Source organism: Ambystoma mexicanum, chromosome 3p, assembly GCF_040938575.1.
Source record: "Ambystoma mexicanum isolate Mex_15411 chromosome 3p, UKY_AmexF1_1, whole genome shotgun sequence".
NCBI classification, from domain to species: Eukaryota; Metazoa; Chordata; class Amphibia; order Caudata; family Ambystomatidae; genus Ambystoma; species Ambystoma mexicanum.
In genome coordinates, this window is record NC_090925.1 from 1179722797 (window position 1) to 1179746862 (window position 24066).

Here is a 24066-nt window from a genome sequence, read left to right on the forward strand (position 1 = left end):
AAGGATGGATATGGTCTATGTATATGACAACACAGACGTCAATGAGTTCACGAAATACATTGTTCATAAAATACTGGAAGGCTGCTGGTGCATTGCACAACCCGAAGGGCATCACCTGATACTCGAATAAACCGTACTTGGTGCGAAAGGCCGTCTTCTATTCGTCGCCTTTCTTTACACGTACCAGATGATATGCCCCTCGGAGATCTAACTTAGTGTAGATACAAGCATCCTTTACTTGGTCTAGTAGTTTGGGGATCAGAGCCAATGGGTACCGGTTTTTTACCGTAATCTGATTTAGTGCGCGGTAGTCTATGCACGTTCTAAGGTCACCTTCCTTTTTTGGCATGAAGAACAAAGCTGAGGATACAGGAGACTTGGAAGGGAGAATAAAGCCATTGGCAAGGTACTGGTCTAAGTATTGTCGTAGGTGAAGGTTCTCAGGTTTCGTAAGGGCATAGATCCTGCCACAAGGGGGTTGTGCACCGGGTATGAGATCGATTTGACAATCGTACGATCTGTGAGGAGGTAAGGTGTTTGCCTGTTCCTTTTGGAAGACATCCTGGAATTCTTGGTATTCTGGAGGTAGTTGCATGACTGCTGTGGTTACTGTGGCCAGGCCTGCGTTCGGATTTTTCTTTGGGTAACAGGTTTGTGCACAATCCGGGAAGGTTATTCTCTTCTCTCGCCAATCAATACAAGGATTATGTGTTTCCAACCAAGGTATCCCCAGTATTAATTGGAACTGTGGGGCTTTGATTAGATCAAACACAATAGTCTCTCGATGCCCATCCTGACCCAATAGTGTCATCTCTGCGGTGGAATGAGTTACAGGCCCAGAGGCTATTTCAGTTCCATCGACTGTGGTGATGACATCTGAGGTGGTTTTTCGGCAGAGAGGTAGATTCATCCTGGAAGCCAATTTGTGGTCCATATAGTTCCCTACGGCCCCGCTATCAATGTATGCCCTTACTGCGTGCATAAGTGAGGGTTGTCTAGGATCAATTAGGACCATTGGTATGATCAGATGCGAGGTCTGAGTGTTCTTCTTTAAGCTCGGCAAGCGGACCTCTACACTTGTTGGGCGTGGTCGTTTTTTTAATCAGGCTCTTTTGGACTTTTATCAGCAACTCCTACAACCTTCTTAGGTGGTTTTATAGAGCAATCTCGTAGAAGATTTCCTGAGGTTCCACAGTACAGACACAATTGCATCTGTCTTCTTCTTTCCTTTTCCTTTTGAGTTAAGGGTCCTTTGACCCCCCCGATTTGCATAGGTTCTGATGCATCTGTCCCTTTGGGGGCAACGTTGGATTTAACCAATACCCGATTTTCGAACTTAGTTCGATCAGCCTTTTCTATTCTGGAGTCGATGATCCAGCTGGACCACTAAGTCTATAAACTCTGCGCAATCCTGAGGTGGGTTCACAACTTAAGCCAAGACGTCTTTAAGTTCTCCCCTAAGTCCACGATGAAACAATGTAATTCGTTTTTCCTCACGCCATCCGGTTTCCACTATCAATCTATTGAAGGTTGCGATATAGGTTAGCAGATCCTGGTTACCCTGTCGTAGGGACAAAAGTTCGTTATCCAGGGCCTGTCCTTGGGAGTGCCGGGCAAATAGTCTTTCCATGCTCTTTTGAAAGCCCTGAAAATACCGAAGAATTGGGTCATCCTGAGTAACTAGTGGAATTGACCAATCAGCTGCACTGCCGCTGAGATATGATAATACAAAGGCTACCTTGGCTTGATCGTTTGGGAAGGCTCCTGGTCTGCATAAAAAGTGCAGGCGGCATTGGTTCATAAACACGGTGAACCTTTTGGGATCTCCGGCAAAGCGTTCTGGTGGAGCTAATGGAATATTTCCTGGTAGGTTTATTTGCACAGGGTTACTTGATAACACAGGAGCTGGATTTCCCCCGGAACCAGGTAGGGGTGCTTGTCCAGCTTGAGTTTGCAGCAGTTGTCTAGCATGTTCATCTGTGTGCTCCTTCGATACAATTAGTTCTCTTCTGAGGGCATTAGTCTCTTGGCGAGCGGAGTGCACTTCTGCCCTAAGTTCCCCCAATAGTTGTGCCAGTTGGTCGGTTTCTGAGGTTTCCATAACGCCCGGGTGGGGATTTATAGATAGGCTTTGCGTTCTTTTACGCTCACCTGGCTCCCACAGGGGCGTCGGTCGGAACCGGACTGCTGCGGCCTCCACCCACTTGATGCGTAGTGCAGCGATGACTGACTGGATCTGCCCTCCTAATCTTGTCTGCTTTGCCCGTAGAAATATTCTCCTACAAGTGGAAGGATAGATTTAGCCACTTGAGGATTCAAGTGATAGCACCCCCACTGTCCTCCCCACTAATCACCTCTGAAGCGCCCTCTCAGCAATCTCACCTTATATTCTTGAAAGATGAGCCTCCATCCTGCGAAGCACGCAGGAGCACGTTGATGACCAGTTACTTCACTGGCCTGAAGATATTGGAAGAGTTGTAGACGAATCCTGACTCCAAAAGGTCCTGGCGAAGAGCCGTAAGTATATATTTCATAAGAGTTCAAAATGCCTGAATTCACTCCTGTCCAATTCCTCTTTTATCTTGCAGCTTTGACCCAATAAGAAGATTGACAGCTGAAAGAGCTCCGGTAAAAGTCTGTGTTACCCAAAACTGTCCGGTAAATAATGCCAACGGTTAAACTTGCTGCTTTCTCCTTATCTTACAGGTGCGGCATTAGAAGATGTGGCGTGCTGATGAATTATACCTGCGGCGGTAAAATCAGGTAAACATATGGCGGCTAAATAGATTGTCTCTGTCTGTTCTCTCTGCTCACCTTGTTGTTTCTTGTCCCCCTTAGGTGCCGGGATTCGGCGATGTAAAGATGGAGACAGCGCCGGATCGAAGAGTTGCTGCGTGGAACGGTGAGTATGGCGCAGCACTGCTGCTGGCGATGCGACGCGTTTAAAACAAAGTCTTTCCTCTGGTTTGAAGATGCGATGAATCTGGAATCAGGTACGAAATCAGGTAATACTCTTGTTCTAACCTTTGCTCCTTTCCTTCTTTCTAGGTGCTCCAGGTTCGAGGCGGGCGTGGCAGAAGGCTGGATGCTGCTGCTGGCACGGTGAGCGTTACGCTGCTGGATTCAGAATAACGCGAAGCGTGTGCTGCTCTTCGGGTGTTGTTTAAATAGCCACCAAAGAAGTCCCAGGTAGGTATTCCTCCTCGACCACACCCGAGTAACAAAATAGTCCCTAAGGTAAAGTAGTCCCTTCCAGGCCTCACATGAGCTTGGATCTTCTTGTAGCATGGTCTGCATCAGGTAAGTGTGCACCTATGAGCCTGGTGCCTATGGCGCCAGGACAGATGTCCCATATGAGCCTGGCGCCATAGGCGCCAGGACTGAACCCAGACAGCCCCTAGCAGGGGTTGCTGGGTTTTCTCAAGGCGACATGATGCCTGCTCCCGGGGCTGATGGACGTGGTCTGGATGCCTGAGGGTATGCATCATGACAGGGTCACCCACACACCGTGACATGGAGACCTCCAACTTCATGACCGGATCATACATTTCTGCTGAAGTGGAGGCCTCGCCCTCTTTCCCTGTCCTGGATCAACAGATTCAAAGGTAAGAAAATGCATTTTGTCTAAATGTGTGTGCATCCATGGAAGTGTGTATAATGGAATGAGGGATGTCGAGCTAATGGTGTGCGTTTGTGTTTTTTTCCTGGGTTACTTATTGATAATCTTCATTACTCCGAGCCCTACTCTTCCTCATCCCAGTACTAGTGTATGAAGAATGTTATCTTATACACAAGTACTGGGATGAGGAATAGGGAAATTGAGCTAATTCTGGTCTGGGGAGCTGATTTTGGCAGTTGGGGTGGTAGTCTAGTCCAGGCCAGAGTGTGGCGCAACACGTGATTTGTTGCTGACCGGGGGTCTGGCCATCAGCAAGGCTCGCAGTGGGGCCCCAAATTGTGTGCTACGCCACTGATATTGTGCCCTCCAAATAGGATATCATTGTACATATTGCCATTATAATGCATCTGCATGTTTAGCTTTTTCTGCAAATTGTATATATTTTCCAATTAGGAATGCACATTGAATTCCATTGCCGCCATTTTGGAGTGTTTAAAAATCATTCCGTCTACATGCTTACATATGCTAAAGCAAAATGTTTATTTCTGGCTTTGCTTTAAAAAAATGTATGTTGGAGGATATCCTAGTTTAAACATTTTCAAAATAATTTCTCAACCCACAACTCCTACCTCAGACCATATATACCTTGATGAAGCGGGATATACATGGATACACACATTATTTATATGAAAAGAGGCATCAAAGGAAATTCTATCATCACATTGTAGCAGGCACCCTTACTAAAGAGGATTCCCTTGAATCCTGTTAACATAGGCAAACACGTTTTACTACTGTCATCATAATAATTGTTTTACTTTTTCATGTCTGGAGTTTCAGTGTTACATCTTTTCTATGGTGTCCCCATCCAATCAGGTCATAATGCAACTTTTTAATGTCACATGATTATTTTACAGTATGGCAGTTTTCCCTCCTGATCCACAAGAACATTAATGTAATTAATTCTATCTTCGCACCTAAACCATAATAATAATAAAATAATAAATAATAAATGTGTGAAGTAAATAGAATCTGGTTCCTGATAGAGTGATAATGAGTTCTCCTATTTTGTAGATTTGGTAATGTCAGAAGGAATTACCATATTCAGGTTTCTTCAATAGGATGGTGACTGGACAGTAGTATTGGAGAAGGCGTGCCTGTGATTTGATGGGCATGTCAAGTAGGATCAGGTTGTTACACCATGTGACTGACCTATAGTTTGTAGAAATGATTATGCAATGTGACAGGAAAAAGTAATAGTTCCATGTCTGACTTCACGAGTAAGATGCTGAACGAGTGACACAAATAACACTTATCTACACAATAAACATTCATAAGTATGTGTTACTAGGCTTCTTTGCAAAGTCCTGAAATCTCATGGGAAGACCAGTATGCACAGGGGGTAGCAGATGAATTAAATAAACAGTGCATGTGGCTGCTACATGTTTAGAGACAGAGTCAGTGTAAATCAGTATATTTTCTTTTGCCTTCTATCCCTTCTCAATTTGCAGATGATGTTGTAATTGCACCCAAGGTGGTCACAGTGAAGGTGTAAGGAATATGAAGATCATATTTGAGCGATGGTCTAGCTGACTGCTGATCTTGACTGGAAGAGTCATAGGAAGGTGATTTGGATGAACGTAATATCTCAAGGGAGCACTTCTGAAGCTAGTGTGAGGATATGTGAGAGTTATCTTGAAGCCACATTTAACTGTTGAAAATAAATTCAGGATGAATAAATAGGTGATGATGGAGAATGAGCACAGCAGGCTGGTCATAGGTTTTCATGCATCTTGATAGATGAGGAGTCCTTGTGAGTGTGATATGTCATGTTGGGTACAGTGTGGTGCATGTCTTGTGAGATCTCTTGCAGAACAGATGCCCAAGAAGGCTCATGTGCTACTTCTTGCTGGGTGCTGAACCGGCAGCTGAATCTGCAGTACTTTTCATCACTATCAGTCTGTATGAATAGATACAAAGACAGCATGGTCTTCAGGGACTTCAGGATTACATTTTACAGGTATGTAGATGAAGTAGAGGAGACTGTGAGAAGCTGAAAGCTACACTCCAAACCATACGACTATAATTATATCTGTGATTTTCACCTAAACCTTGAGGTGGAGATTGAATGCAAGTCTTTGGTTGTGAACAGTCATGGATGGGAATTCTTGGCCACCTGGGATATAGATAGCTTTCCAAGAAGATTTGCAGTGAGGCTTTGCATATGAGGGTGAATATGATCAGATTATTCTTCATATGTCTGAAGTGGGTGCCACGATAGAGACCACAATACGTGTCTATAGGCTAAATGCAGGTTTTAAAGGTTTTCCTGGAATGCTTTCTTGTGGATGTTCTAGTATACATGAAGAGGTTAACTGACCCTGAGCAGGACAAAATGGGATCCAGATGACTTTGAAATTGTGAGTACTTTATTTCCGTATTGGGCTTCAATTGCATGTTGGTGCTATTTAATACTTTGGGGCAGATCATGACTTTTTCTTTAATGGGAATGTTCCAATACCTTTGTCCCTCTCAGCAGGTAAAAGTGTATTGTCCATAGCACTATGCAATCAAGCTCTGCTTTAAGTGCTTAGCACTTTTAATAGGTTCGGTCTTTTTTCCATAATTAAATTCAGGCAGTTTAGTTGTCTTCTGTGACTTTGTCAGAGTAAGCTTCAAGATGGAGCCTAACAGCTGATTGCTCCACTGGACTCTAATTCTCCTACTCCAGAAATCACTCCCTCCTCAGTCCCTCCCCATGCCACTTCTCATCTAGCCCTGCACCCTTAACTATAACCCTGTGGGTACATCCGCTATGCACAGTGCACTGTTGCTCTCCAGCTAGGATTGTGCACTATAAAGCCCATTCATACATCCATACTTAGGCATTAAAAAAGTTATAGCCACCAGAGGGCTGTGCAGGTCTGTCTTAAGTGTTGACATTCTGTCATCTATCATTAAGTTTACGGGAAAAGTGAATGCCAAATGTGACAAGCACAACAGGAAGTGTGTCTGTTTACTGCTTAGGTTACATGAAAACGTGAACTTTCACTTTGTTGGCATACTGGAGTGCCAGAAGTGAAAGGTATTACCTACAGTTGTTTGCAACACCCATACTTGTTTTTTGTTAGATTTCATTGGCCGCAGCCATGACTAAAATAAGAAGACGTTGAGGCATGCAAAGGTTAAACAATGCTCACGAACAAAACATAATCCTACCTATTGGTATCACTTAAATTGTTTATTTGAAAATAAGAAACAAACAAGATATACACAATGCATGCTACATTCGTTTATAACATTGTAATATATGCTAGAATTTTATGATATGGCAAAACATTTGGGTATAAGGACTATATGTACATATATACAGAGTCAATTATGTGTGTGTGTGTATACATGTATATATACATACATAAGTTTGTGCGTACACAAACACATACGCAGACACACTTAACTTTTCATCACAATGTATTTACAAATAAAAGTTACAATTTCTCAGTTCATAATAGTATAATACAATGATTGACATAGAATAATGGCCTATAAATTAATGAATTAACATTATTGCTTGTTTTTTTATTTTTGTTTTTTTCACCTGATATCCATTAAGGACTGTATATAGATTTTTTCTTAACATTTTAGAATTTTGATACAAAAATGGAACCCTAGAATATTTCAGCTCAAGATCTAAGAAACCTTGCTTAATTCTCTTTAAACGTAATTCATTGATACTTCACAGAAATAGATCCTACATAGTAATAATACTAATAATAATAATAATAATAATAATAATAATAGAACACATATCTTTTGATAGCAGTTCCTTGATAAAAGTGCATCAGAAATAATTGCGTCACGTAAGCTGTGCATATGATAAAACTGTATGTATGTATATCTTGCACCAAGCTGCACATTGACTTAAGCACTATGAGGCTCTTCCACGTGACAAGTAGTAAGAGAACATGGGAAGGTTCATCAAGCAAGTGTCGTACATCTGCTGCGAGTCACAATATTATGCAGAATTGTGTCTGGGCTTTGACTTTCCTCAACATTTTTCAAAATGTTCATGACCACAAAATTGTCCTAGTGCAAAATACAAACATACAAACTCTTTTAACAAGGTTCCTAACAAAGGCAATGCTTACACTAGTCCTAGTTCTTTGCTCTTGTGCACAAATACATTGATAGAATGTTCTGTGCACTGAGGTAATGTTTGCGCTATTGCCATTTACACGTGCACTGATTCACAGTTTCTGTGATATGGCCTCAAATGTCACTTTTAACACAGGTTTTCGAGACAGAGACCTGTTCTATATGAACACAGCTTTCAGACTGTCACATGACTGTGCCTGCGTGCATGCAGCAGGTCTTTGGATCTAGAAGGGGGATTCTTGGTTAATTTGTGCATCTTTCCTTTGCTGCAGAAAATGCACTGGCACTGAAGGAGGGCGCCTCTCTATTTGGGGCTCTCTGTGCTCACGGGCATCACTGACACACAGTATATGCTGTGCCATGATGTGTTTACAACTCTACAATTACAGGTCTAAAACATGACACTGGCCCTCATTCCGAGTAGGGCGGTAAGGGATACTGGGCACTGGTAAGGAGACTGGCACCGATAATCCCTTACCGCCCTACTATGAGGTCCCTTAGCGGGTCTCTTCCTTAAGGCCTGGTCTGACCTGGCGTTATGGACGGAACCCGTTAAGGGACCTGGGCGCAAATAACGGGCTTGACATACGCCAGCCCGTTATTTGCGCCCTCCCCATACCCATTAAGCCCTATGGGGGCTCAAATGGAATGGGGAATGGTTTGGTGAATGGGGACTTACCGGTCCCGCCAAGGTCTGACTAGACCAGTAAGTCCCCATTGCACTAAACCGGACACGGTACAGTTAGTGGTGGCAGTCATGGCGCAAATAGCACCATGACTACCACCAAACTCGGAATGAGGGCTACTGTTTTGCAATAGCTTATAAATGCACAGTCCAGCCAAAGTGCAACTCATTGTAGATGAGAAATTAAGAAAAATAAATGAAAAAGTAAGATTAACAAACATGAACCTATCTCTGTTTCATTAGCATTCTGGCTCATATACTTCAATAGAAAACAGAAGATTATCTATATACCTACTCTGCTGTCTGCATGTCTTTCCCGTGGCAGAGGTTTTGTTCTTGGGTTCATGATTTTGAGTTGCCACAATCCCTGTGAAATTGAAGGCATGTGCTGGCCGATAACCTATACGTGGTATGTCTTCACAAGGTAAGAGGCGAGCTCAGAAATGTAACAATCCACATGTGCATGTTACCAAAAGGGGATATCATGCAACGAGGATATTGTGCAAGAGATGTTGTGCGTTTGCACATTTTACAAACTATTTCAATTTTTTTTTCTCTCAAATCTGTATCGTCCATAGTTGGAGAACCTGAGAGCTGCCAAAGGTCTACCCAATGATGAGGGGAGCACATTTGAATTGTATGGACATAGGGTCATGAATGGGAGCTTCCATGACTTGGAACTAAATATGACAGTTAGACCACAACTTTATGTGCTTGAGAAGGCGTATGACTGCTTACTAGAATGGAATTGTACATTCTGTGTTACAGTCTGAACTGACGTTTCATTAGAAACGCTAGACCGGCACCTTCTTCTATTGAGTAATCGAATACATTTTACCTATATTGGGGTAGAGCAAACCCTAAAGGGAACAGTGCTCAAATGAATAATTGTTCAATTTTTTAAAGCCAAATTTCCTTGTTTATGGCTTGAATCATTTGCACACATGCACACTAGACAGAGTCACTGGTTTGAATCAGGTTGCATTTCTTTTATTCTGAATAAAGCACGAATATCATAGTAAAATCACATGAAATCAATTTGAATGTGAATAGTAACAAAATGACATCCTGCGGGATAATCATCTAGCATTTAGGGAAGGGAAATGAACGGTCCATCAGGGCTTAAATCTATATATTATGTTGGCCAAATATGTGCTGGTTTTGAGCTCTCTAGTCGGTGTGCAGTATTTATAATGAAAAAGAAAATGACACACTTTTTTAACGACACCTAAAAACAAAATGACAAAAAGTCTATATTTCTAGTAAAAGTATGAATGGGGTGGGTTTAAAGAATTAAAGTGGGTTGTGGTAGTTGGGGGAGGGTAAAAAGGCAGTAGAAACGGTGGGCTTGGGGGGTTTGAGTTCTGCTTTTGACCAATTGAACAGGAGACCTGTCTGGCAAACTCTGGAAGGCATGGGGATTCTAAGACGAATGCTATGCCTGATGGAGGCCTTAGATAAAGACTACAAGGTTTGTGTTTACTTTTGTTTAGCGGGAGAATTGAGAAAACATCAGGTCACTATGGAATTTGGACAAGGCTGTGTGCTAGCTCCCCTTCTTTTTAATTTGTACGCGCATTCTCTAGCGAACTGCGTGCACGTGTCTAAGGCAGATGCACTGTAATGTGGGGACAGGGAAATGACAGTCCTAAGCTAAGCTGATGATGCAGTTCTCCTAGGAAAGAACCCTGATATCATTACAGACACTGGTCGAGGAATGCTCTAACTAAAGGAAGTCAAGGCATCTGAGCGTTAACAAGTCTAAGTGTCAAGGCATTTGTGTTTCCAGGACTAAATCCAGATTCCAACCTATTGTGTTGGAAGGACAATGGCTGCGTTGCTGATCTTCGATTGATTATTTGGGGAGATTTAATAACAGACTGATCTAGGATGATCATGTTATTAAACAAGCTTCCAAGATGAGATAGGTAACAGGTAGAATGTTTAGATTTGCAAGAACTATGCAACATTATTCGGGGGACCAAATGCTAAGAGTATATAAGGGTTAATCTGTTTCGGTAGGTTCATATCATTGTGAGATTTGTGGTTTTGGGAATGGGGAACATTTACAAAAGATGGAGAATAATGTTTTAACACGTTTATTGTTGAATCCGTCTTAATTATCAGTATATATTGTACACCTAGAAACTGCCTCCATGTACTTAGAAGACCTTCAATCTTTGAGACCCAATTTATTATGGCATGCTATGTGGGCAGGGAAATATGGTGTGTTAATTACAGATTTGATTCAGAATTTCATTTCTATGGGTAGTTACCATACGATAGTTTGGTTAATTCTTGTTATATCCTTAGTACAAACATTATGCTTGATCACTCTTTTTCATAATTCTGAAACCATTATAAGAATGCCAAAATATGTTCTAAAGTTCAAAGCAGTGCAATTATATGCCTGGGACAGAGAAGAAGTGTTGCTTTTAAAATCTCAAGTACAGGCATATTTACCACTTTCCCCATCTAAGGGGGCAACACAGCATCCTTTGCTTGTGACCAACAAGTATAACAGTATGTGTCTCACCAACGCCAGGTTGATTATCTTGCATTTGAAAGCAGTGACCTGTAAATGGGTGAAGGATCACACAGAAGATACTAAATGAAGATGTTTATAAGGAGGGCAGGAGATTCTGTCCTATTTTGCCCTCTCTATTCAGACATTCGAAAACATATGTTACTAGGAATTCTTAGAGAAAGCAGCCGGAAGCATTTCCGATCTGCACTGATGTTTCCACAAAGTTCAAGAGAGGTGAACATGATCTTGGTGTTTGCATGTTATCTGAGGACGGCTTGGCTAAGGAGAATTAAATTGATAGTGGGCAAAACTGGAGAACTAAATGGACTTTATTGATATGAAATACTTAATAGCTATATGGATTGTATTTGTTTCCCCTGATTAACTAATTCTGCTAATTAACTGCATTTGAGATGGATTTGTTTAATCATATAATTAATTGCTTTTAGCCAAGTGTCGACTTTATTGCTCGCATTCTTTTATACACGATGTGTGTTTTACATGGTTTGAAACTGTTTTTATATGTATAAGATTGTGTTTACATTGCATGGTCTCATAAATAATGCAACATAAATTGATGTAATGTGAATAACAAAATAAAATCAAAAGAAATTAAGTACAGAGAAAAAGCAGCTACAACTTTGAGCATATGGAGCCAACAAGTGCTCTGATCTATCAATCTGTCTTTTCGAGTTTCAGCTCTGCAGGGTTTGAATTACAGTTCCTAATTTGAACCGCTGCTGTTTGCATAGCTTTGAATGAGTTTCGATTCAGCAAGCCAATCCCCTACTCTAAAAGAACCTTTTGCATAATTGCACTAACAGGATGCTTGAGCACATTTGCATCCACTGCATAGAACCCCAAAGTTAATCAATGTCGATTGCACCCATGTCTCCTTCTTCTTGAAATACGTCAGAAACAGTGTCTCTGAGCAGATGTAAAATCTAAATACATATTCTACTTACATTTTATGACCCCGTGCAGTATAGCTGTAGAACACATGCAGCCCCAACTCCTTCCAGCATAACATTATAAAATGGCACATTGACCAGTAAGGTAGAGATTGCCTGATGAGAAAAGAGGACTGCTGTTTTAGGGCATAAGGTGCGACTTTTGCAGGCCAACTACATATTGCATTATACTTCTTTTAGAAACTGCAAATGTGATTTGCAAATCTCAATGGCCAATGTACTCACGTTGGCATCTAGCCTTCTTAGACCAGTTTCATATGTGTCTATTCAAGAGTGCACATACAACCTGGGTGGCTGGCATTAACCTCATACATGTATGAACTCGATACATACTCTCAGAGGTCTCTCTAAAAGCGAACTGCGTCATACTGGATCAGCTCATCGACTTCAGATTTTATTTTTAGCGCATATTGGAACTTGTAGTGTGGCTTCTCCCTTCATGACTGCAAACCTCCTAGTTCACATATGCAAGGGTGTGGGTCAATGGACTAGATGCCCACTCATGTTGTGGTCTCCTTCACTCTAGCCCCGAATCATCTGTTAACACACTACTTTTATTACTTTGAACACAAGCCCCTTTTGAGTGTAGTGGCATTGTTATGAGTCTTCATGTTGCAGTTTTAAAAGGTATGAAACATTCAACATAGATGCAATGTATGCAATCCTCCACATACAATACTCCATAATGTACTACTATGGTGATGTTGATGATGCAGCTCTTGATTTCATTTGACGACTGTTCTTCATGCGGAGCGGATTGTCAATCTCCAAAGTCTCTTTGCAGTGTACCACACAACATACAAGTACCTCAAAAAGAATCAGTGTGTGCCTTCCCAGTTTCAAGGATAATGTACACAATACAAAGATGATGAACAATATAAAACAGGTATGATCTCTAAAAGCCTCCTTTATCGGTCATATACATTTAAAAACTGACCATCAGTAAAAAATCAAAAAGTGCATATAATAACATATATTTCTTGTCTGATCTCGGAGACAGTGTTCATGTTCTCCCAAGTCCAGTCAGAAAGTCTTCGGCTCACTCAGTCGATTGTCCATGCATGGCGCCTCACTCTGCATATACCCTACAAAGAAAGAATGTACAGTTATAATTGTGGTCCCTGAAATCCTGTGTTTATTACTGTTTCTCTCTTTCTGGGCCAAATGGAAATACTGTTGTAGCCTGTGACCACTTGTGAAAAGTTCACATTGTGACATAATAACAGAAAGTGTGGGATACATATACACCCATATACCTATTTGTAGGGATGTTACATTTGGAGCACAAAACAATAAAGCAAAAGTATAAATATGCCAGTAATTGTTCCCAAAGCAAACAGAGCATGGCTACTGCCATGGACTGCTAATGCATGATGTAACATGTCGAGCTAAATGACATAAGAAATAGCTGCCTAAAATGCATCTTTAAATAAATGGGCTTTGTTTTGTAATTGGGTACACCATGTTACATCTATAATCTTGTTTTCAATGTTTTCTTACCAAAACATTTTTCTCTGAAAAAACGCATCCGAAAATATATAGGGTTGTGGGTAAGGGGATATATTATTGGCAGGAGTTAGAGAATTATGCCAAATTATTAGAGGAGGAGAAGTTGGGGGAACATGCCCAAAATAAAAGTAAACATGCTTTTCGATGGGTGTTTTTGAAAAAAAGGTTTCGGTGCAAAACATATTGTAAAAAAGGCTTTCATTGTAAATACATAGAACCTTGTAATGAAGTAAATCTTAGTATAAGTAGGTTGAGGTGCTACTGTTTTTCCTTCGATGTGTTGCTTCCTCCTCTCCTGTAAGAACTGTCAGTACTTGCATGTCATCTGTGATTGTGTGTGTTATATTATGAACAGGGCATGGTGGTGGCTGAGTTATGGTTGTTTTGGGAGGTTTTTCTCAGCTATAAGATTTTCTTTTACAGGACGTTAAATGCAATTGTTTTGAAATCTGCAGTCTACAGCTAACACCGGAACACTTAGGCGGTCGTTTTTTATAAAAAATTTCAAATTGCATGCAGGGGGCGGCCAACAGTAGCAGCAGTTAAGTGCTGGGGCTCTTGCATGCAGTTTCCAACTTTCACAAAGCAGAGAGAACAATTGAATTTTTATTTAAAAAATCAAATTGCATGCAGGGGACGGCCAGCAGTAGCAGCAGTTAAGTGCTGGGTCGCTTTCACAAAGCAGAGAGTACAATTGAAGATTGATATTAGGCAACATCCCCTTTAATCTTCAGTTTTACTCTTTGAGGCTCCTTATGAGCTCCCCGGTATCCCAGTGGTAATTCTGGCGGGATACCGGGAAACTACAGAACCATTGGATGCAATTATTAGCCTCCAAGCAAATAAATAATTGATTTACACAACACAGGGGAGGTCTTGTCTTTCTTGTGTATTTTGGAATGCGTTAAGAATGACAAACATGATTCACATGAACATTGCATTATAACCTTTCTGCAACACTAATGGAGAGCCATGCATGAGCACAACATGGTCTAGATTTCTAGTTCTACTTATTGTTGGTTTTGGTAACCTTGTGCTAAGGACTCAAGGAGTGCTCGGAAATTCTTATTGACGTCAACTAATTGATTACTAATTTGAAAGCAGTGCCCACCCTCCATCTTCTTGAATAGGCTCTATATGCCCTTTCTGATACATGCCTGAATCTGTCTCCTTCCTTAGGGGCCTACCCTGATCATCACCTGTTTAGACATAAGGTGGTTTTGGAAGATATTGGTGCAGAATGGTCAGACAGCACAAATGGAATGAATGTGGTGGCTCCCGTCTGTCTCTCCCTTAAAGGGAGTGGAACGTCCTTCCATCAGTCTTCCTTCAGGTCTATTCCCACCCACAGGAACCTTTCTTGAGGCCAGAGGAGTGAATAGGGCATTTTCATAAATCTGTAAGTGCGCCACACAATCCATACGTACAGACGTTCTGAAAGAGGCAGATGGTAAGGGATGTTTTCTTTAATCTTTCAGGCATTTCGATAGATTTTGTTTATGACTAATGAATCGCGAAATTCCAATCTCTAGAAAACAAGGACTAGTTCTTATTTCTGTTGCTTGAGATAGGTGTCAGTCTCGTCCCTAGCATTGCTACTTAGAGGCATAAGGTGGAGAACTGATCCAGGAAGGTCACTAAACAAGGATATTTTTGGGTGGAGAGTGGTGTAGAGATGGAGTCAAGTACCTCCATCCAAAGATCCTCCCCCATGTTGCCTATATGTTGGGAGCCAGAATGTGAGGCACGTGCATTACCAGCGAGAATACCTGTACCACAGAGAATCCTGGAAGTAAGATTCACATTGAGAAATCCATACATGCATACAGGACAATATGATGGCCATTTGAATGAAATCCCGGAAGAAGTGGTTAAACTGAGAAAAAGGGAAGACTGGTGATGTCATGAAGAGCAGAATTGACGCATACAGAAGAGATGCAGAGATGAATGAACATAAGCACTCTATAGAAGCAAAGGAGGAGGTCTCGAAATGAAGATGTTCTTGCTACAGAAATAATGAAGAAGTTATCAAGTAATTTTACAAGTGTACAGTCGCAGCAACGCTAGACAAAGTGTTCTTTAAGGCTGGCTATGTAGTGAATAAATTGCGCCGATGCACCAAAATATATACATAGGAAATGTAAGGACTATGGAAGGTTCCATAACGCGCTTTAGCAGAGCTGGATTCCGAAAGCAGAAAGACGTTTTCAATGTGTCGCAGTTAGAAATCGAAAACTCAACCATGAAGGTGGATCAAAGAAAGGCTTGGTTGGATCAACGCCAAGAAGTCAAGGACACCTTGGGCCTGGATGTGTGTACAAACAATTACAGAACGTGTGAAAAGAACAAACCTTCTGTCTTAAATAAGAGGGGAGAACATTGAAGACATCAGAAGTTCATCAAATAGTAGTATTTTAAATGCAGTAAGACTCGAAAAAATTGTCTACAGTCACATGGTCAGATGAAAATAGACACTATGATGAACTGTGTCAAAACCAACGCCGAGATCAAAGTCTTAATTGACTAGTAGACTGCAAATGTGATGATTGATGCCAGGGCTAATTGGTGGGAGGCTATGGTTATGACCAACCCACGAGCACCTGTGTGCCAGCCTGCGTGCTGCTTGCATAGGTGGATATTACAGAAGGGTACAATGGTGCCAACAAATTATAGAGGGACAAGTAATACAGAGCCCTATAGTTTTTATAACCAATTGGATTTCATGTATTTGATGAAGTCTGTAGTGACGTGCAATAGAGGAGGGTTTAGCTGCCCCCTCCTGATGTTAGGGACCAATCACCTTCCTTGACTAGTATGGAACGTATACCTAGATGGTTCTTGGAAGCATATCACCATTCCAAATAGGTTTTAGTAGTTTGCAACATAGGTAGATGTCAATGATGACGTGTTTTTAGTATATAACCTGCTTTTTTAATATGTTGGATAGAGTGTGAAGAACGCGTTGATGTTCATTGTAACTCCGTGTTTTAGATCATTGACATTAAAACAGTCACCCTTTGCCAATTTCCTGTGTCCGTTTTGATCATTGATGTTTGAGTAATAATCTGCATTTCCATCTGTCTCTAAGTATTGCTGCCTCGTCTCAAAGGGCTGGGTCGGATGCCCCAGTTAACGTGGTAGCAGATCTGATGGTTAAAAATCCATTGATCTAGTAAGCTTTGGGTAAGCTATGGGGTCCTGGAAATATTGGATGTCCTCTGCCATTTAACTGGATGAACGTGAGGCTCCCTGTAGATAGCGGCCGTTAGTTTAAAAACCTTGCAAGTACAGGTGGGACGGGTCCCTCATTTTGAAGCAGAATCCCTTCACAACAACTACAGGAAGCTGAGCGGACTGCAGGGTGAAGTGGCTGGTTTGAGGAGGGAGGAGATGGTCCCAGTGTCGGAAGTCGAACACACGAATGATGAGTAGGCTGAGAGAGGTGGCAAATTGAAAGAGCACCGAGTGGGAAAGAGTGATAATGGGGATATAGTAATGGAGGGTTGGTTGGGGTATTTTGTTATTTATTTAAAGGCAAGGAGCGTCATAGTGTGAGACGATGAGCGTCTTAGTTTAAAGTATATAGATGAGGAGCGATCTATGTAGTAAGCCCGTTAACCTACATCAAGGAGGTTTAGAAGGAGCTTGTCCTAGTGTCCCAAGTGGACATATATAGGGTACCAACGACGAAGGTGTTGTTAAAGAGGACCGCTCATACTCCATCAGAGTCATTTTAGGGGCAGGAAATAGTCACGAGGATCGCGGACTAAAGTATATGTGTGTCAGCCAGTCTGTCAGTATTTTCTGTTGGTCTGTATATTGTATATGATATATGTGGTAAGGAAATTAAATATTGAGAAAAAAGGAAGAAATGGACTGTGGTGAAACGATGATATTTGAAGAAATTTGATTTTTTATTAGTTAACTGATAATGTTCAGTGAATAGGTAGATTGAAGTAACACGTGATAAAGAGGCTTGGAGCTGCGACAATTGGTGCACGCTGATATTGTATTATTTTTCTGCAAAGCATTTATTTGTGTGAATAACGGTACGTGGTGACAGTCAATTGTGACTAAGTCATGGTGGAGGATATTACTCTGCTCATACGCTTGTGCAGACAGCTGCCAAAACACACACCTAAGCTTAAGCAATACAGTGCAGAATGGGTTAAGGGTACGGCAGATAAAATGCCATGGCCACAAGGGGGATCGCTGTCGAAAGCGGCCCTACAACATATGATGACATATTTGCATACAGCATACATGGGAAATAAGTTAGAAAAAAGGTTAGCGAGCTTAGAGCTCTGGAAGATGTACCAGAAGGAACAGGAAGACCCGCCTCCTGAGGACTGGATGTTTAACCAGTGTAAAGAGGGGGGTGAAGAGCCTTCTGCTCCCCCTACCGCGCCTGAAGTAAATGACGAGAGTATGAAAGATGAAGTATTATATCCTGTAAGAGAGCTTGAGGCAGCAATGGGGTACAGTGGCCCGATGCATAAATCGCCTGCATTTAGCAGCGACGAGAGTCCTGAAAAAACTCCAGAAAGAGATGTAATCCCTAAAGACCCATGGGACAAGGGGAGAAGTGATTGACAAGGAATGTCTCTAGATATAGAAAGAGAAATAAAAAGATGGAAAGGAGAGAAAGACAAAGCTGACGAGGTAGCGCTCATACAGAACAAATGGATGTGCGGTCAGATATTGCTCAAACTTGATGGAAAGAGCATTGGGGAAGTCAGGCAAGAGGAAGATCAGGATGAACAGGATGAAAAAGACAGGGAACAAGAGAAACAATTGAAAGAGGATGAGGCTAAAAGAAAGGACAGACAAAGAAGGGGACAGCTGTATCAAGATGAGCAGTTGAAAAAACAAGAAAGAGCAGAGGAGCAAAGAAATTATGAAAATAGATAAAGAGCAATCAAAGAACGAGATAAATTAGAAAAGAAAAAGGAGGAAGAAGAAGAACAGAAGTTAAGGGCTAGAAGGACACATTTTGCATAGAGCAAACAAGAGATGAGAGGAGAAAAGACAGGGAGAGGAAAGGGTTAGAGAAGAATCTAAGAAGCAAAGGGAAGTCAATGAAGAAATGGAATGAAAGAGAAGGCAAAGTGCACCCGACATTGATCTAATAGAGAAAGAGTTAATGGAACCTAACCCAGTAGTAGCATGGAAAGACATAGAATTCTTTCTGACACATGAAGCAATGCCACGTCCGTCAAGAGCAAATTTAGAAGATGATTTTGATATAAGAAGCATTGGGGATAAAATTGATAAGATTTATCATGACATGAGGACCAAGAAAGAATCAAAAGGCAAAAGAAAAAAAGATTGTGAGGTCTCGGGAGGATAGCCCAGGGGCAATGCGCTCACCTTGGAAGCAAGACGATGCATAGCGACACAGGTTTGATTCCCCGGTACGCGCTTAGAAACCTCTGGGGATTAAGCACATTATAAATAACCTATCATATCATATTGATTTGAAAGTACGCAGTCGCAAGGCAAAGAGGGAAATTTGTTTAGCCTTGATCATAGAGCTTTGTCTTTGGACAGGCTGACTCTGAATAGAGACAAGAAAGAGGGAAGTCACATAAGTTGGTGACAGGATATGTCAGACGAAGACAGAGAAAACTTCCATGTGCATGTGGTCCTGAAAGGTGTTCTCCTATGGACAGAGAAGTAAGATGGTCAGATCTAGACCTACCTAAATCAAGGACACCAGAGGCACTGGCGCGGCTAGATCAACCTAAAGGGCTATCCCATAGTGTGAGGGGGGACTCGCCACCTTATGTGAGTAGACTAAGGTCATTACTGGGAAGAAGACGGTGTGGAACCATTGTCCCTCCTCTGGGCAGACAGACGATGAGGGATTAATGTGAATTTGGGATCTCGCAATTACCATTATTCGAGAAAGGAGGGGCCAGACCACAAGATATAACTTGGCCCCTTATGGATAAGGTTAATTTAAGGTGTAAACTCTGGAGTTTAACGTCAGGTGCCAGAAAATGGATCTATGAATTAGAGAAAATGACAAGAGAAAACACATTAGATATAGGGGACATTAAGGGTCTTCTAGCAGCTATACTTGGGGAGAGAGCTGATGACATTTGGTCAAGAGCAGGATATGCAGGCATCACTGCTCAGAATACTGCTTATGATGGACCACCATTTAATAATTGTAGAGCAGCAGTCTGGAAAGCGCTTTGAGTACAGCATCCAGACACGTCAGTTATGGGAGCGATAATGGCACATAAGATGCAGGAAGGAGAGGATCCGTTGATTTACATTCAGAATTTCCAAGAGCAATGGAGCTTGGAAACACACAAGCCATGGGGGAAATCTATACTTGTATTCTATCATATATTATGTCAAGGTTTGCCAGATGAAGTGCAGATACAGCTCAAGAAACTGGTGGGTATGGAGGCAAAACCTTGCCCAGAAATACAGTTGACAATAGCACATCATTGCCGTTTGTAACAAGAGAAAAATCAATAGAAAGAAGAAGGCAGGAAGCTTGAAGATGCTAAATTGGTGCAGAAAAAGCTATCCAAGTATGCTATAGAAGGAGCAACGTTAACTAGTGGAGAAGAGCAGGGAACACAGCAAACAATGGGTAAGCCACAGGTGAATAACCAACGGCAGTTCGATCAAGGAGGGAATAGATTTGGACCACGAAAGGGAAGGTTTTTCAGAACAATCAATGGAATTTCTAGAGTAACCAAGGTGGATTTCAGCCTATACAGAATGATAATCAAGGCATGCAGGGAGGGAAAATTAGAAAGCACCCTCCTGTATGTAGGACATGTGGAATGACAGGGCATATAGCACAAACATGTGTACAAAATGTGCAGTTTTCAAGAGGGGGGAACACCTTTCCACCTGCATACACCACACAAAATATGGATGGGTTTGTCCAAGATCAAACAGTTTATCAAGCACAAGTACCAGGAATACAACAGGCTTTGCAACCACAGCAAGCACCATTGAGTCTGCCACAAGGGCAGTCACAGCATGCACACATGCAGATACAGCAGTGTGCAAACAAGCAACAGTTACTGACTCCTAGGATAGGGGGTGTCACTGTCGAGGGAGGGAATCCTTTCACAGGTACATGAATAAGCATGTACCCACAATAGGGCTTGATATGTTCAGTACTATCAGTAATGCCAAATCCTCAAGCGGGAACCAAGGGTTAACATCACGATAATGGGCCAATCCATCTCTTTTTTATCAGACACGGGTGCAACTCACTCATGTATACAGGATGGAAAATGTTTACTCTCGGGTAATGCCATGAATGCTCAAGATTTCACAGGAGCTACAGGTAGAGTGCCTTTTTCTGATGAAGGCATAGTGTGTTCAACACCAGGAAAACATTATTTAAATGTGAGTTAATTCATTATGGCATTTACAGGGCAAATAGCCATATAAGGAGTACCGGTAGTACCTGAGGTGTTTCATTATGGAGTAGATATTTTGTTAACATGGCTGCTTGGTTTAGTAGGGAAGACTATGGGCCTCAGTACGAGTAGCGCAATAAAAATGGGGTCATTACCGGCATGGCGGAACGAGCGGGTCCGTTCTCGTATGACACTGCTAATAGCGGGTGATTACGAGTGCGCGAGCACACGCGAACCCCCATACGGGTAATGGCCATACCGGCATGCCGCAAAAGGCCCTCCAACCCCACGATAGTGCCATCATGGGACCCGGCGATACCGCCACCGCCTAGGAGGAACCCCTAAATACCGACCCGGTAATACCAACATGCTAATACCGGGCTCGTAAAACCGGACAAGGAAATAATGTCATCTCGTCGGAATGGGAAATGGGCCAGCTGCCATCTTTAAAAACACAATCCATTGCAATCCTCCCAAACCAGCAGTTGATTCCTGGAGAGCTCTGTGCCAATACTTCGAGAATGTCTAAGGCTACCCGGAAGACCACCCTCCGGCTGCGGAAACAGCGCTTTTCTGATGCCGAATTAGAGATGCTAGCGGACATCCTTGCTGCACACGCTGATGTCATCAAGTCCCAGAACCTGAAGCGTGAGGTGCAGCAGCAGAAGAAGGACATCTGGCAGGTTGTAGCCCGCAAGGTGTCTGCTGTGGGAAGCACCCCATGTAGTATCAAGGACTGCAGGAAGAGGAGGGACGACCTTCGCCTGAGGGTGCATAACATCATTGCCAGCAACATGAGGGAAGCCATGGCCACAGGTGGGGGTTCCCACTCTCCTACCAAAATGATCCCCTGGAGGAGACCGCAGCAACCTTCCTCAATCCAGAGTCCATCGAGGGATTTGGAGAGATGGAGACGGGTGCGGCATCATCACCAGAAGGAGGTGAGTGACCCTGCAGATCCTTGTAGGGGAAACCATGACGTACCACAAGTGATGTGGAAGTGAGTCTAGGCAAGGTAATGCATGTTCAAACACTCACATGAACATATCCTAGTCCAGATGGCGGGCCAAACCCTGTCAGACAGAAATACATGCTGAGTGCCAATCCCATAACCAACACACAGCCAACACACTTGGACCTTGCCCATGTAATACATCACACAAACCCCAAATCAATGGCATGACACCTGCCGTGCAACTAATGCCAAAATGCCCCCTTAGAATACCCTGTGTGACACACCTGTAAGACATGAATGCATGTTGAAATGAATAATGAACAGCACCATTGTATGCTTTTGGAATGTAACACCATCACTGATGCCCTGCATCTTTTCTACCCCCCAGGCACCGATGAGGAAGATGCCAGCCAAGACACCACTGCAAGGGCATCCACGTCCCACCCAAAGAAAAGGGCTACCGCCACCACCACCTCTGTGGCAGCCAAGCAGGCGACACCCACAGCCAGAGTGCCTGACCAAGTCGAGACACAGCCAACAACACCTGCTGCCAGTGTGCCTGACACACTTGAGACCCAGCAGCCCACACCCATGACAGTTGAAGGGGAGTCCCTACAAGCACTGGCCACAACTGAGGATGACTTTGAGGACAATGTGGACCAGGAGGGAGTCACGGAAGTGAAATGTCCACCCACCCAAGCCCCGTGTCCACCCCTCTGCCCCATATCTAGCCCTCACCCACCTACAGCAGTGCTGATCCCTGCCTCCATGATTCGGACCTGAGCCCCTTCCAGGAGGACAGCACCAAAAATACAGGCCCCGTGAGTGCACCACCCACCACTCCAGCTCCCACCAACACTCTCGAGTCATGTCTGTCGAGGGTGGAGGCCCGACTGGAGTCCATGTTGGAGCTCCTGTGGCAGTACATTGCGGATGGAGAGGACACCAGGCGGTAAATCGCCACTGCCATTGCGGGGATCTCAGCGCCCATTACAGCAAACACAGCCACTGTGAATGCCTTGGCTGTGTTGATGAGGGACTGTCTGGGGGTCATCACCCAGGTATTAACGTCCAACCTGCTGCACATGCAGCGTCCACGACTATCAGCAGCCGCTGAAATCCCCACAGACTCCTCATCAGCCACCACACCTGCTTCCTCAGTCCCCACCAGCCCTGTGCGTCAGACCAGAAGGAGTGCCAGCCACACCGAAATGCTGCCCCCGGACAGCAAAAAGTCCCGCAAGTAGTGTGGGCGGACAATGAGAGTGGGACACATGGTTGTGGGTGAATGGGAGCATTTGGGGGAGTTAATTGGCTGGGTTTGGGAGTTCACTGGGTTTTTTTGGAGTTTATTGTGGGGGTTTGTAGATAACTGGGGGGGTTGGGAGTTCACTGGGGGTTTGGGGGGTGGAGGTTGTCACATGTATGTTGTTTGATCCAATACACCCATTGTGAGAAAAAATATAATGCCTGGACATTGTTCATTTAGTGTGTATCCATTTAATGCATGACGGTGTTCAGTGCTCAAATCCCAACATTCCCTGTGTTCATGTCCACTAGGAACCGGTGTACAATGTGTTACTGACACATATCTATCAACGTCCCTGTGGGTCAGAAGTATTTGTCAATCAGTAATTGGCGTACTGCACGGCCATCCTGTGTATCACATACTGGCAGGGGTGCTGCTTCTCCTCCTTCTTCATCCTCATCATCCTCACCCGGTGCATGCATGTTAATGTCAGGTGGCAGTGGTACATTTCTCTGGATGCACATGTTGTGCAACATGACACAGGCCATGGTGATCTTTGCCACCTTCTCAGGCCTATATAGGAGTGCTACACCAGACCTGCTTAGGCAGCGGAACCGCGCCTTCAACAGGGCGAAGGTCTGCTCAATCACAACACGGGTACGGGTGTGTACCCAATTGTACTCCTCTTCATGGCTGTTCTGCAGGTTCTGCACAGGGGTTAGTAGCCATGCCTTCAAGGGATATCCTCCATCACCTGCAAGCAAATATAAATTGGTGTGTGTCACTGTGAGCTGCCACCTTCAGGAATCACAGTCATGGCCGCAGCTATTTGGTGTGTAGCTATGTACGAATGTCATCTAGATGCATACTATACTGCTATGAGGTGTGGTAGTCTGGATGGCGTTCAATAGATGATGCAGGTTGAAATTATGCATGCTGAGGCGGATGTACTGTGGTTCTACGACAATGTTTAACCTCACATTTATGCGGTGTATACTACTC

At 43.1% G+C, this 24066-nt stretch overlaps 1 protein-coding gene across 1 annotated transcript in view; it reads right to left on the reverse strand.

Annotated features, from left to right (window-relative positions):
- Window positions 1–9420: 9420 nt before the first annotated feature.
- The window catches only part of LOC138581334 (C-X-C motif chemokine 14-like), a 72342-nt gene continuing 57696 nt past the window's right edge, over window positions 9421–24066 (reverse strand). Inside the window, exon 4 of the mRNA XM_069652590.1 lies at window positions 9421–13039. Within this exon, the coding sequence (XP_069508691.1) occupies window positions 13024–13039 (16 nt within the window). The 3' untranslated portion in view covers window positions 9421–13023. The remainder of the gene's footprint in view (window positions 13040–24066) is intronic.